Source organism: Oncorhynchus mykiss, chromosome 21 (genome assembly GCF_057628025.1).
Source record: "Oncorhynchus mykiss isolate SJ-2025 chromosome 21, ASM5762802v1, whole genome shotgun sequence".
NCBI classification, from domain to species: Eukaryota; Metazoa; Chordata; class Actinopteri; order Salmoniformes; family Salmonidae; genus Oncorhynchus; species Oncorhynchus mykiss.
This window is the reverse complement of record NC_143042.1, coordinates 3,490,787-3,506,745: the sequence shown is the minus strand read 5'-3', so window position 1 is coordinate 3,506,745 and position 15,959 is coordinate 3,490,787. Positions and strand designations below refer to the sequence as shown.

At 45.5% G+C, this 15,959-nt stretch overlaps 1 protein-coding gene across 1 annotated transcript; it reads right to left on the bottom strand.

Moving 5' to 3' along the window:
* Positions 1-6,026: 6,026 nt before the first annotated feature.
* Positions 6,027-15,670, bottom strand: LOC118943005 (prolactin-like). Its single transcript, XM_090213482.1, has 4 exons — positions 15,139-15,670; positions 9,808-9,915; positions 8,517-8,696; positions 6,027-6,407 (listed from the first exon to the last, which is right to left on the bottom strand). The coding sequence occupies exons 1-4, from the start codon at positions 15,307-15,309 to the stop codon at positions 6,207-6,209; spliced, it is 660 nt and encodes a 219-aa protein (XP_090069608.1). The 5' UTR covers positions 15,310-15,670; the 3' UTR covers positions 6,027-6,206.
* Positions 15,671-15,959: the final 289 nt, after the last annotated feature.

Sequence of the window (15,959 nt, the reverse complement as noted above, 5' to 3'; positions counted from 1 at the left end):
TTTTACTATCCTTGCGGGGACCAAACAAAAAGGTTAGAGGGCTACATTCAAAATCCGATTTCCCCTAAACCTTACCCTAACATTAACCCCTAACTCAAAAAACCTACCCCCTAACCCTAATTGTAACCCTAACCCCTTTTTCTTTGTGGGGACCGGCGAAATGTCCCCACTTGTCTGAATTTTCCTTGTTTTTCTATCCTTGTGAGGATTTCTGGTCCCCACAGGGAAGCTAAAACCAAACACACACACAGCTCTTTCTAATGATAAACTGTTTGGATGAGTCTGTTGTACGCTTTTCAATTATCATGTTCCGACGGCATTCCAATGGCAATTTAGGTCATTATTTATTCTAATGTCTTTATTTTGTCTTGGCTAATGAATGTGAAGAGCGACTGACGCAATATGAGCTTATATTAGATCATTTAGCATCTGTCATGGCTTTGCATTGAGATCATAGCTCAGACCCAAATTAGACTGACACAGGAAGTGCCTGGGTGTTTAAGAAACAGTGTGTGCCAGTGTCATCCTGTCCCCCGTTCCCCATCTTTCTGTGGGTCCTCAAGCAGCCCCTTTCCCCCTGCCCATCTGATCCCCCCTCCGCCTCTCCGCTACCCGACCCCCATCGCGTCGTCCCTCGTTCCCTTCCATCGTGTTTCTATGGGTCCTGTCCCACTGTCTTCTTTTCTCCCTGCGTCACTTGGGAAACATATGTTAAAAGCCTGGCAGCCTGAGCCAATGACTCCCGACTGAAGTACTAGAAGTCGCCTTTGATCAGTGGAGCAGCCAGTCAGTAGGCAGCCAGACCGTGTCTGAGCGTCATACCCACTGCATGGCACACACTGGAGCCCCGGGCGTGTCTAGGAGAAGTCTGACGCAGACACAGCGCTGCCAGAGTGGAGCTAGCTCCTAGGAAGGATATGGATTCATTTGTTTCAGCAGCATGACGGTTTTCAGTGTAAGGGTGTGTAATGTTACCATCAGTGCTCTCACAGAGGTTGACTCACTCCCAGCTGCGTGTATAGCCTCTGCACGTGCAAGCTTCGAGCTTCAATGCGTTGATCATGAAATTGGGTCATTCCGAACTTCATCCGCAACGCCAAACTCCATTCTGTTGGCCTCGAGCGATACTTCTCCTTGTAGCCCTCTAACCCTTTCAGTGTGCGCAAGCCCTGGCTAGACGGAGAAGTTTGGCTCCAACAGAATGGAACATAACGCTGCAGATAAAGTTTGGAATGACACAAAGTCATGTGTACAACATAAAGGCCTGCATCACTACAAGTATTTGGGTGTTTTTGGAGCCTTTGTTCATGTTTTATCTGTGCCCGTCCAACTGCAGAACAAGCATGAGGATGTCTATCGCTGTTTAGAGACATTTCTCAAAGTCAAAGAGTGTCTGGACGATACTATAACATGCCATCCAAAATACAGATTGTTTCAAAAAAGGGAACTTGTCCTTTAATCCATTCTTTGCCTCTGCCAGGGGGTGTTCAATCTGATCCACAGAAGACAAAGTGTTAGTACATCTGATTCAACTATTTAACCAATCATAGTCTTCAATCAACATTTCATTGGTTAGACTGAGTTTGTTGCAGCATCGGCTGGAGTAAAAGCCTGCATCCATGACACTTAGCAGATACCTTTGGCCAGTGGTTCTCAACTCCAGTCCTCCAGTACCCTCAAATACACTACATTTCCTGCAACAGGGTGATCAGATTAAGATCTTACATCTGTACTATATTTCTCTGTGACATGACATAAATACAGTACATAGAAGACATTAAGACATTGTCGCTGGTGGAAGTTATCGTTGGACTTGTTAGGAGGAGGAAAGTGCCACAGTCCCAGTCTCTTCTCTCGGTCTTATCATCGTGTCTATTCATGATGTGTCCTTGATTTCCTTGATTGACACGGTAGCTTGTGAATGTCACGCCTCTTCTCTTGTCTTCACATCTCAGCATCCGCTCTCAGGTACGATCCTGCACTTGAGGATCTTCAGGTAGTTCTGGACCTTGTTGGAGTCCCGTCTGAAGCAGTAGAGTAGGTCGTGGTCGCTCATGGCCTGGGACTCTCCGCAGGTGTCTGATGAGGGGTCCAAGGCCTCAGGGGAGGACAGGCCACTCAGGGTGTTACTGATCATCCCCAGGTGCTGCATCTGAGAGAGAGGGACACAGACAGTGGATTGCCAGAGATAAGGAATTTTACTTTCTGTACATACAGTTGAAGTCAGAAGTTTACATACATACATACTTAGGTTGGAGTCATTAAAACTTGTTTTTCAACCACTCCACAAATTTCTTGGTAACAATCTAATTTTGGCAAGACAGTTAGGACATCTACTTCATGCATGACACAAGTAATTCGTCCAACAATTGTTTACAGACAGATTATTTCACTTATAATTCACTGTATCACAATTCCTGTGGGTCAGAAGTTTAAAGCTTGGAAAATTCCAGAAAATTATGTCATGTTTTTAGAAGCTTCTGATAGGCTAATTTACATAATTTGAGTCAGTCGGAGGTGTACCTGTGGATGTATTTCAAGGCCTACCTTCAAACTCAGTGCCTCTGCTTGACATCATGGGAAAATCAAAAGAAATCAGCCAACACCTCAGAAAAAAATTGTAGACCTCCACAAGTCTGGTTCATCCTTCCCAAACGCCTGAAGGCACCACGTTCATCTGTACAAACAATAGTACGTACGCAAGTATAAACACCATGGGACCACGCAGCCATCATACCGCTCAGGAAGGAGACGCGTTCTGTCTCCTAGAGATGAACGTACTTTGGTGCGAAAAGTGCAAATCAATCCCAGAACAACAGCAAAGGAACTTGTGAAGATGCTGGAGGAAACAGGTACAAATAGCCACAGTAAAACGAGTCCTATATCAACATAACCTGAAAGGCCACAGGAAAATGATGTGGATATATTGAAGCAACATCTCAAGACATCAGTCAGGAAGTTAAAGCTTGGTCGCAAATGGGTCTTCCAAATGGACAATGACCCCAAGCATACTTCCAAAGTTGTGGCAAAATGGCTAAAGGACAACAAAGTCAAGGCATTGGAGTGGCCATCACAAAGCCCTGACCTATAGACCTATAGAAAATTATTTGTGGGCAGAACTGAAAAAGCGTGTGTGAGCAAGGAGGCCTACAAACCTGACTCAGTTACACCAGCTCTGTCAGGAGGAATGGACCAAAATTCACCTAACTTATTGTGGGAAGCTTGTGGTAGGCTACCCAAAATGTTTGACCCAAGTTAAACAATTTAAAGGCAATGCTACCAAATACTAATTGAGTGTATGTAAACTTCTGACCCACTGGGAATTGGATGAAATAATTACAAGCTGAAATAAATAATTCTCTCTGCTCTTATTCTGACATTTCACATTCTTAAAATAAAGTGGTGATTCTAACTGACCTAAGACAGGGAATTGGAATTGTGAAAAACTGAGTTTAAATTTATTTGGCTAAGGTGTATGTAAACTTCCGACTTCAACTGTTTTGCATTATGAGGTGTGTCTGTGTCTGTGTGTGTGTGTGTGTGCGTGTGTGTGTGTGTGTGTGTGTGTGTGCCTTCTCTCGTGAGTTATCACATGCCAACCCAGTAGCAGAGCGAGGATTGTCTAGTGACATCTTGGTTGGCATCTGCATTCGTCACTGACTCAGTGGTGGTGTCAACATCAGTCTACACAATGTCACTAGGGATCAAGCTGCTATAGGACTCTCTTTTCACTATAATATGCTCAAGGCTAACTCTGTCTTATTTGCTTTAATTTGCTTTCTCACTCACACTATATATATCTTTATTTCATTATCTCTCTCACACTCACTCACTGTCACTATAGCATGTATGCTCAAGGCTAACTCTGCCTTATTTTCATTCTTTACCTCTCCCTATCTCTCACTTTCTCTCTCCCTTTCTCTCCCTCTTTCTCCCACCCATCTCTGTGATTCATTTAGTGACATAAGCACTTTGTCATCTGTGAGACATTTCACATTATAACTCTTAGCCATAGGCAATATTCAACGTAATCATATTAACAACAAATAGCAATGATGGATTTAAGTGATGATTGTTTTCTAGAATTGAGCTGCCTTCAGTATAAATGTTAATTGTATAATTATGAGCTCATAAAGAGATTAATATTACTTAATTGGTGTGTAATATAATAATACATTAGTTATCAGATACACTATATATACAAAAGTATATGGGCACCCCTTCAAATGAGTGGATTCGGCTATTTCAGCCACACCGTTCCCGACAGGTGTATAAAGTCAAGCACACAGCCATGCAATCTCCATAGACAAACATTGGCAGTAGAATGGCCGTACTGGTGAGATCAGTGACTTTCAAAGTGGCACCGTCACAGGATGTTCCAACATGTCAGTCGGTCAAATTTCTGCCCTGCTAGAGCTGCCGAGGTCAACTGTAAGTGCTATTATTGTGAAGTGGAAACATCTCTGAGCACACAAGGCCACACAAGCTCACAGAAATGGGCCGCTGAGTTCTGAAGCACGTAATGCGTAAAGGTCATCTGTCTTCGGTAGCAACACTCCGTATCGAGTTCAAAACTGCCTCTGGAAGTAACATCAGCGCAAGAACTGTTCTTTGGGAGCTTCATGACATAGGTTTCCATGGCCGGGTTTGGCGGATGCCAGGAGAACGCTACCTGCCCGAATATATATAATGCCTACTGTGAAGTTTGGTGGAGGAGGAATAATGGCCTGGGGAAGTTTCTTGATTCGGGCTCCTTAGTTCTAGTAAAGGAAAATCTTAAAAGTGAGGTCCATACAGAAATGGTTTGTTAAGATCGGTGTGGAAGAACTTGACTGGCTTGCACAGAACCCTGACCTAAACTCCATTGAACACACTTGGGATGAATTGGAATGCTGACTGCGAGCCAGACCTAATCGCCCAACATCGGTGTCCGACATCACTAATGCTCTTGTGGCTGAATGGAAGCAAGTCCCCGCAGCAATGTTCTAACAGCTAGTGGAAAACCTTCCCAGAAGAGTGGAGGCTGTTATAGCGGCAATGTTCTAACAGCTAGTGGAAAACCTTCCCAGAAGAGTGGAGGCTGTTATAGCAGCAATGTTCTAACAGCTAGTGGAAAACCTTCCCAGAAGAGTGGAGGCTGTTATAGCAGCAATTTTCTAACAGCTAGTGGAAAACCTTCCCAGAAGAGTGGAGGCTGTTATAGCAGCAATGTTCTAACAGCTAGTGGAAAACCTTCCCAGAAGAGTGGAGGCTGTTATAGCAGCAATGTTCTAACAGCTAGTGGAAAACCTTCCCAGAAGAGTGGAGGCTGTTATAGCAGCCTCCACTTGGTCCACTTGGTACGTCAAACCCAGTAAACCTCTTACACACACACACACACACACACACACACACACACAATCAATCACAATAGAGTTCTGAGTTCTGATTTTGTCACAATGTATTTATTTTAAAGAACATTTCATGTCTAGTTGGTCTTAGAAATAAAAAATAAACAACATATTAGTTCATTTCCATGAAATTCTTTCTGAGTTACAGCCCATCTCCCTCTTGAAAATGTACATTTACAACATGAAATGGATTCATTATATGAAACATGCATGTACTCTAAACCTAAAGGTGATATGGTCATGGCAGTAATTATGGTATTCTACTCCAGTGGCTCTGCCTCCCAAACTCTGAGAGAAAATTCAAGTTTTCATCATCAAGATAAGTTACATACAGGTGTAGGATTTAATTTGAGCCAGTTTTCTACAGAAGGAAAATAATCCTGCAGCAAAGTAAATGTGAATTATTACGTGGATTATAATTCATGATATTTTTTGTATGGCTTGACACATTTTTCGTTAGGGAAAATCAAATCAAGGAAATGATGAACTTCAGAAGCCTTTTTGAAACCTCAAATAACCTACATGTTTAAAATGGACTGCATTGCAGGAAAGTTTTCCCCTGCAACAGGGTGATCAGATTAAGATCTTACATCTGTACTATATTTCTCTGTGACATGACATAAATACAGTACATAGAAGACATTAAGACATTGTCGCTGGTGGAAGTTATCGTTGGACTTGTCAGGAGGAGGAAAGTGCCACAGTCCCAATCTCTTCTCTCGGTCTTATCATCGTGTCTATTCATGATGTGTCCTTGATTTCCTTGATTGACACGGTAGCTTGTGAAAGTCACGCCTCTTGTCTTGTCTTCACATCTCAGCATCCGTTCTCAGGTACGATCCTGCACTTGAGGATCTTCAGGTAGTTCTGGACCTTGTTGGAGTCCCGTCTGAAGCAGTAGAGTAGGTCGTGGTCGCTCATGGCCTGGGACTCACCGCTGGTGTCTGACGAGGTGTCCAAGGCCTCAGGGGAGGACAGGCCACTCAGGGAGTTACTGATCATCCCCAGGTGCTGCATCTGAGAGAGAGAGACACAGACAGTGGATTGTTAGAGACAAGGAATTTTACTTTCTGTACATATTGCAACATGAGGTGTGTGTGTGTGTGTGTTCCTTCTCTCGTGAGTTATCACATGCCAACCCAGTAGCAGAGCGAGGATTGTCTAGTGACATCCTGGTTGGCATCTCCATTCGTCACTGACTCAGTGGTGGTGTCAACATCAGTCTACACAATGTCACTAGGGATCAAGCTGCTATAGGACTCTCTTTTCACTATAATATGCTCAAGGCTAACTCTGTCTTATTTGCTTTAATTTGCTCTCTCTCTCTCTCTCTCTCTCTCTCTCTCTCTCTCTCTCTCTCTCTCTCTCTCTCTCTCTCTCTCTCTCTCTCTCTCTCTCTCTCTCTCTCTCTCTCTCTCTCTCTCTCTCTCTCTGTCTCTCTCTCTCTCTCTCTCTCTCTCTGTGATTCATTCAGTCACATTATAACTCTTACATAAAGCCATAGGCAATGTTTAACATAATCATCTTAACAAATAGTAATGATGGATTCAAGTGATGATTATTTTCTAGAATTGAGCCTCAGTCAAGTAGAAATGTTTATGTAGAAGGATCCGCCCCTTTTTAAATTTTTGCCTAAAATGACATACTGCCGGTAGCTCAGGACCTGAAGCAAGGACATTGATATTCTTGATTCCCTTTGAAAGGAAACACTTTGAAGTTTGTGTAAATGTGAAATGAATGTAGTAGAATATAACACATTAGATCTGGTAAAAGAAACATGCGTTTTTTTGTATTTTTTTTGTACCATCATCTTTGAAATGCAAGACAAATGCATTTTTCCAGTCCAGGCACTATTTAGATGTTGGTCACTAGATGGCAGCAGTGTTTATGCAAAGTTCTAGACTTTTATTTTACTAGGCAGGTCAGTTAAGAACAAATTCCTATTTTCAATGATGGCCTAGGAACTGCCTTGTTCAGGGGCAGAACGACAGATTTGTACCTTGTCAGCTCGGAGATTTGAACATGAAACCTTTTGATTACTAGCCCAATGCTCTAACTACTAGGCTACCCTGCCGCCCCGACTGATCCAATGAAACATTGCATTTATGTTCAAAATGTTGTATTAAGACTGCCCAAATGTGCTTAATTGGTTTATTAATAACTTTTCATGTTCATAACTGTGCACTCTCCTCAAACAATAGCATGGTATTATTTTAGTGTATTAGCTACTGTAAATTGGACAGTGCAGTTAGATTAACAAGAATTTAAGCTTTCTGCCAATATCAGATATGTCTATGTCCTGTGAAATTTTCTTGATACTTACAACCTCATGCTAATCGCATTAGCCTATGCTAGCTCAACCGTCCCATACCCTATCAGCCACCTTCTCCCCCCATCTTCCTCTTGCCCTATCAGCCACCTTCTCCCTCCATATTTCTCTTAACCTATCAGCCACCTTCACTTATCTTCCTCTTACCCTATCAGCCACTATCTTCCCCCGTCTTCCTCTTATCCTGTCAGCCATCTTCTCCCCCCGTCTTCCTCTTATCCTGTCAGCCATCTTCTCCCCCCGTCTTCCTCTTACCCTATCAGCCACTATCTTCCCCCGTCTTCCTCTTATCCTGTCAGCCATCTTCTCCCCCCGTCTTCCTCTTATCCTGTCAGCCATCTTCTCCCCCCGTCTTCCTCTTATCCTGTCAGCCATCTTCTCCCCCCGTCTTCCTCTTACCCTATCAGCCACTATCTCCCCCCGTCTTCCTCTTACCCTATCAGCCACCTTCTCCCCCCGTCTTCCTCTTACCCTATCAGCCACTATCTCCCCCCGTCTTCCTCTTACCCTATCAGCCATCTTCTCCCCCCGTCTTCCTCTTACCCTATCAGCCATCTTCTCCCCCCGTCTTCCTCTTACCCTATCAGCCATCTTCTCCCCCCGTCTTCCTCTTACCCTATCAGCCACTATCTCCCCCCCGTCTTCCTCTTACCCTATCAGCCATCTTCTCCCCCCGTCTTCCTCTTACCCTATCAGCCACTATCTCCCCCCCGTCTTCCTCTTACCCTATCAGCCATCTTCTCCCCCCGTCTTCCTCTTACCCTATCAGCCATCTTCTCCCCCCATCTTTCTCTTACCTTATCAGCCACCTTCTCGACTCCCTTGCGGAGCTCGTGCACCATGTAGCTCATCTCCAGTGCTTTGTTGGAGCTGAAGTTGTTGAAGTCATCCTGGTGAACCATGTTCTGGTGGAACTGCCACAGAGGATCCTTCCATGCTACCAGCAGCTTCAGAATCACCTCCGTTAACTCCTCTCTCTGAGGAGAGAGAGAGAGAGCGAGTAGAATTGTATGTTCTTGTAGAGTTGGTTATTGAGTGTTGAAAGAGAGAAGACAGACACAAGCAAAGACATAGAAGCAGTCTACATCTGGAGACAGACATGGGTACTACAGGAAGCAGAGAGGGGTAGTACCCTCAGGGAACAGACAAGGTTACTACAGGAAGCAGAGAGGGGTAGTACTCTCAGGGAACAGACAAGGTTACTACAGGAAGCAGAGAGGGGTAGTACTCTCATGGAACAGACAAGGTTACTACAGGAAGCAGAGAGGGGTAGTACCATCAGGGAACAGACAAGATTACTACAGGAAGCAGAGAGGGGTAGTACCATCAGGGAACAGACAAGGTTACTACAGGAAGCAGAGAGGGGTAGTACTCTCATGGAACATACAAGGTTACTACAGGAAGCAGAGAGGGGTAGTACCATCAGGGAACAGACAAGGTTACCACAGGAAGCAGAGAGGGGTAGTACCATCAGGGAACAGACAAGGTTACTACAGGAAGCAGAGAGGGGTAGTACTCTCAGGGAACAGACAATGTTACTACAGGAAGCAGAGAGGGGTAGTACTCTCAGGGAACAGACAAGGTTACTACAGGAAGCAGAGAGGGGTAGTACCATCAGGGAACAGACAAGGTTACTACAGGAAGCCGAGAGGGGTAGTACCATCAGGGAACAGACAAGGTTACTACAGGAAGCAGAGAGGGGTAGTACCATCAGGGAACAGACAAGGTTACTACAGGAAGCAGAGAGGGGTAGTACCATCAGGGAAAAGACAAGGTTACTACAGGAAGCAGAGAGGGGTAGTACCATCAGGGAACAGACAAGATTACTACAGGAAGCAGAGAGGGGTAGTACCATCAGGGAACAGACATGAGTTCTACAGGAAGCAGAGAGGGGTAGTACTCTCAGGGAACAGACAAGGTTACTACAGGAAGCAGAGAGGGGTAGTACTCTCAGGGAACAGACAAGGTTACTACAGGAAGCAGAGAGGGGTAGTACCATCAGGGAACAGACAAGGTTACTACAGGAAGCAGAGAGGGGTAGTACTATGGTAAACAATAGTTGATTAAACAGAGTTGTATAAGACTCACAGCCAGTCTCTGCGCGTTCTCTTTGCCATTAGGGGTTAGTATGGTGGCTGTATGGCAGTGGCGGTTTATCCTGCCAATATGATTTCTGCTTGGCAGAACATATTGCTCCTGACGGAGGGAAGAAGAAAGGAGAGAAAGAAGAATTTAGTTGACAGGGAAGACGTAGGTAGAAAGCAAAAGGTCAGCGAGTCAAAGGAGCTGCATCTCTGAAGAGCAAAGCCTTCGAAAGCAAAGAAACAGAAAGCTTGTAGAACCTTTAAAGGGATAGTTCACCCAAATCACAAAATTATAATAGACTGCTGTCTAACCTTGGCAATAGACTGCTGTCTAACCTTGGCAATAGACTGCTGTCTAACCTTGGCAATAGACTGCTGTCTAACCTTGGCAATAGACTGCTGTCTAACCTTGGCAATAGACTGCTGTCTTACCTTGGCAATAGACTGCTGTCTTACCATGGAAATAGACTGCTGTCTTACCTTGGCAATAGACTGCTGTCTTACCTTGGCAATAGACTGCTGTCTGACCTTGGCAATAGACTGCTGTCTTACCATGGAAATAGACTGCTGTCTTACCTTGGCAATAGACTGCTGTCTTACCTTGACAATAGACTGCTGTCTTACCTTCGCAATAGACTGCTGTCTTACCATGGAAATAGACTGCTGTCTTACCTTGGCAATAGACTGCTGTCTTACCTTGGCAATAGACTGCTGTCTTACCTTGGCAATAGACTGCTGTCTAACCTTGGCAATAGACTGCTGTCTAACCTTGGCAATAGACTGCTGTCTAACCTTGGCAATAGACTGCTGTCTTACCTTGACAATAGACAAATGTCTTATCTTGGCAATAGGCTGCTCTCTTACCTTGGCAATAGACTGCTGTCTTATCTTGGCAATAGACTGCTGTCTTACCTTGGCAATAGACTGCTGTCTTACCTTGGCAATAGACTGCTGTCTTACCTTGGCAATAGACTGTTGTCTTATCTTGGCAATAGACTGCTGTCTTACCTTGGCAATATACTGCTGTCTTACCTTGGCAATAGACTGCTGTCTTATCTTGGCAATAGACTGCTGTCTGACCTTGGCAATAGACTGCTGTCTTATCTTGGCAACAGACTGCTGTCTTACCTTGACAATAGACTGCTGTCTTACCTTGGCAATAGACTGCTGTCTGACCTTGGCAATAGACTGCTGTCTTACCTTGGCAATAGACTGCTGTCTTACCTTGGCAATAGACTGTTGTCTTATCTTGGCAATAGACTGCTGTCTTACCTTGGCAATATACTGCTGTCTTACCTTGGCAATAGACTGCTGTCTTATCTTGGCAATAGACTGCTCTCTTACCTTGGCAATAGACTGCTCTCTTACCTTGGCAATAGACTGCTTACAGGGTAAGGAAACCAACATGTTATTTTGTCATTTGGGTGAACTATCACTTTAATCATGCAATTTCCTCTTACTAAATTGAAACCAGCAAAAAAAAAGGAATTGGCAGCAGTTTTACAGGCGCCCAACCAATTGTGGTATTATGTGTTTTTTCCCCGCGTTATTTGTAACTTATTTTGTACTGAATATTTCTGCAACCGTATCTTACAGCAGAAAAGAGCTTCTGGATATCAGGACAGCGATCACTCACCTCGGATTAGACAAATAATTTTTCTACAACAAGCAGGACGCACAGGACATTCTCCAAACACCCAACAGGGCCAACATCCCCGTTATTTGCAAGAGGAAGAAACGCAGGTACAGGGGACACCGAGCGGGACACCGAGCGGGACACCGAGCGGGATGCCTCGTGGGGACACCGAGCGGGACACCGAGCGGGACACCGAGCGGGATGCCTCGTGGGGACACCGAGCGGGACACCGAGCGGGACACCGAGCGGGATGCCTCGTGGGGACACCGAGCGGGACACCGAGCGGGACACTGAGCGGGACACCGAGCGGGAAGCCTCATGAGGACGCGGAGAAGGCGAGAGGGAAAGCTGCCGTTACCGTCAATACTACTCGCCAACATGCAATCATTGGACAATAAATTAGATGAGGTACGATCACGAATATCCTAGCAACGGGACATCTAAAACTGTAATATCCTGTGTTTCACAGAATCGTGGCTGAATGACGACATGGATATTCAGCTAGCGGGATATACGCTGCACCGGCAAGATAGAACAGCACAATCCGGTAAGACGAGGGGGGGGGGGTCTGTGCATATTTGTAAACAACAGCTGGTGCACAAAATCTAAGGAAGTCTCTAGATTTTGATCGCCTGAAGTAGAGTATATTGTGATAAATTGCAGGCCACACTACTTGCCTAGAGAGTTCTCAGCTATACTTTTCGTGGCTGTTTATTTACCACCACAGACAGATGCTGGCGCTAAGACCGCACTCAGTCAGCTGTATAAGGAAATAAGCAAACAGGAAACCACTCACCCAGAGGTGGTGCTCCTAGTGGCCATAGTCTTTAATGCAGGGAAACTTAAATAAGTTCTACCAAATTTCTATTAACATGTTAAATGTGCAACCAGAGGGAAACAAATTCTAGATCACCTGTACTCCACACACAGAGACACATACAACGCTCTCCCTCGCCCTTCATTTGGTAAATCCGACCACAACTCTATCCTCCTGATTCCTGCTTACAAGCAAACATGAAAGCAGGAAGCAGCAGTGACAGATGCAGCAGATGCTAAACTACAGGACTGCTTTGCTGTCTCAGACTGGAATATGTTCTGGGATTCTTCCGATGGTATTGAAGAGTACAGCACATCAGTCACTGGCTTAATCAATAAGTGTGTCGAGGATGTCATCCCCACAGTGACTGTACGTACATACCCCAACCAGAAGCCATGGATTACAGGCAACATTCGCATTGAGGTAAAGGGCAGAGCTGCTGCTTTAAAGGTGCGGGACTCTAACCCGGAAGCTTACAATAAATCCTGCTATGCCCTGCGACGAACCATCAAACAGGCAAAGCGTCAATACAGGGCTAAGATTGAATCATACTACACCGGCTCCGATGCTCGTCTTATGTGGCAGGGCTTGCAAACTATTACAGATTACAGAGGGAAGCACAGCCGCGAGCTGCCCAGTGACACGAGCCTACTAGACGAGTTAAATCACTTCTATGCTTGCTTCATGGAAAACAACACTTAGGCATGCATGAGAGCATCAGCTGTTCCGGACGACTGTGTGATCACGCTCTCCGTAGCCGACGTGAGTAAGATCTATAAACAGGTCAACATATACAAGGCTGTAGGGCCAGACGGATTACCAGGACGTGTGCTCCGGGCATGTGCTGACCAACTGGCAGGTGTCTTCACTGACATTTTCAACATGTCCTTGATTGAGTCTGTAATACCAACATGTTTCAAGCAGACCACCATAGTCCCTGTGCCCAAGAACACAAAGGCAACCTGCCTAAATGACTACAGACCAATAGCACTCACGTCCGTAGACATGAAGTGCTTTGAAAGGCTGTTAATGGCTCACATCAACACCATTATCCCAGAAACCCTAGACCCACTCCAATTTGCATACCGCCCAAACAGATCCACAGATGATGCAATCTCTATTGCACTCCACACTACCCTTTCCCATCTGGACAAAAGGAACACTTATGTGAGAATGCTATTCATTGACTACAGCTCAGCGTTAAACACCATAGACCCTCAAAGCTCATCACTAAGCTAAGGATCCTGGGACTAAACACCTCCCTCTGCAACTGGATCCTGGACTTCCTGACAGGCCGCCCCCATGTTGTAAGGGTAGGTAGCAGCACATCTGCCACGCTGATCCTCAACACTGGAGCCCCCCAGGGGTGCGTGTTCAGTCCCCTCCTGTACTCCCTGTTCACTCATGACTGTATGGCCAGGCACGACTCCAACACCATCATTAAGTTTGCAGACGACACAACAGTGGTAGGCCTGATCACTGACAACGACGAGACAGCGTATAGGGAGGAGGTCAGAGACCTGGCCAGGTGGTGCCAGAATAACAACCTATCCCTCAACATAACCAAGACTAAGGAGATGATTGTGGACTACAGGAAAAGGAGGACCGAGTATGCCCCCATTCTCATTGACGGGGCTGTAGTGGAGCAGGTTGAGAGCTTCAAGTTCCTTGGTCTCCACTTCACCAACAAACTAGAATGGTCCAAACACACCAAGACCGTCGTGAAGAGGGCAGAACAAAACCTATTCCCCCTCAGGAAACTAAAATGATTTGGCATGGGTTCTGAGATCCTCAAAACGTTCTACAGCTGTAACATCGAGAGCATTCTGGCTGGTTGCATCACTGCCTGATATGGCAATTGCTCGGCCTCCGACCGCAAGGCACTACAGAGGGTAGTGCGTACAGCCCAGTACATCACTGGGGCTAAGCTGCCTGCCATCCAGGACCTCCACACCAGGCGATGTCATAGGAAGGCCCTAAAAATGGTCAAAGACCCAGCCACCCCAGTCATAGACTGTTCTCGCTACTGTATATAGCCTCGCTACTGTATAAAGCCTCGCTACTGTATATAGCCTCTCTACTGTTATTTTTCAGTGTCTTTTTACTGTTGTTTTTCATTCTTTACTTACCTATTGTTCACCCAATACCTTTTTTGCACTATTGGTTAGAGCCTGTAAGTAAGCATTTCACTGTAAGGTGACACCTGTTGTGGTCGGCGCACATGACAAATACACTTTGATTTGATTTAATGATCTGCTACATGACATGTTGAAAGACTGTTGTTCTTAACGTCAAGATTTCCATCTTAAAATCCTCTTTTATACATCTGATTATCGCAAACCAATATGTCACATCAACAACCACACAGTGTTATAGTGGGTTCTGTCATTAGTGACAGAGACAGACAGAGAGAGAGAGAAAGAGACGAGGACTGTGTCATTAGTGACAGAGACAGACAGAGAGAGAGAGAAAGAGACTAGGACTGTGTCATTAGTGACAGAGACAGACAGAGAGAGAGAGAAAGAGACTAGGACTGTGTCATTAGTGACAGAGACAGACAGAGAGAGAGAGAAAGAGACTAGGACTGTGTCATGATTGACAGAGACAGACAGAGAGAGAGAGAAAGAGACTAGGACTGTGTCATTAGTGACAGAGACAGACAGAGAGAGAGAGAAAGAGACTAGGACTGTGTCATGATTGACAGAGACAGACAGAGAGAGAGAGAAAGAGACTAGGACTGTGTCATTAGTGACAGAGACAGACAGAGAGAGAGAGAAAGAGACTAGGACTGTGTCATTAGTGACAGAGATACAGAGAGAGAAAGAGCGAGAGAAAAGAAAGAGGTAACCTTGAGCATACTAGAGAAAGATAAGGGGACTTACGAATTCAGAGTGCAGGTCACTGGAGATGCTGTGCATCCTGGCACTGTGCTGGATGACCCGGTCAAAGAGGTCTGCCAGGGAGAGGAAGTGGCACCCCGCCTGGCCGTGGACACAGATGGGTGCCGCGCTCGCGCTGCCACTGCCACGCAGCTCCACACACAGCAACACCATGAGCAGAGCCCACACTGGAAGAGAGAGGGAGAGAGGGAGAAGGATGAGGATGATGAGATAAATAGAGAGGAGGTTGAAGGAGTTGAGAGAGAGGAGGGCAATAGAGGGAGAGGACAGGATCCTCTCACCAGCCAGGAGCAGCACTGACACTGGCAGAGAGAGAGTGAGAAGAGGAACAGAGAGAGGTGTGGATGGGATCCTGTCTCACAAGGCAGATGCAGCACTCAAACTGGTGGAAATATAGAGGGAGAGGGGAACAATGAGAAGAGCAATGAGAAGGAGGAAAGGGCAGGATAGAGGGATGAGGACAGGAGGGAGAGGGGAACACTGACAGAGGAATAGAAGGAGAAGAGGATGAAGAGAGACAACACTGACACTGACAGAGGAATAGAAGGAGAAGAGAGACAACACTGACACTGACAGAGGAATAGAAGAAGAGAGACAACACTGACACTGACAGAGGAATAGAAGGAGAAGAGGATGAAGAGAGACAACACTGACACTGACAGAGGAATAGACAGAAAAGAGAGACAACACTGACACTGACAGAGGAATAGAAGGAGAAGAGAGACAACACTGACACTGACAGAGGAATAGAAGGAGAAGAGGATGAAGAGAGACAACATTGACACTGACAGAGGAATAGAAGG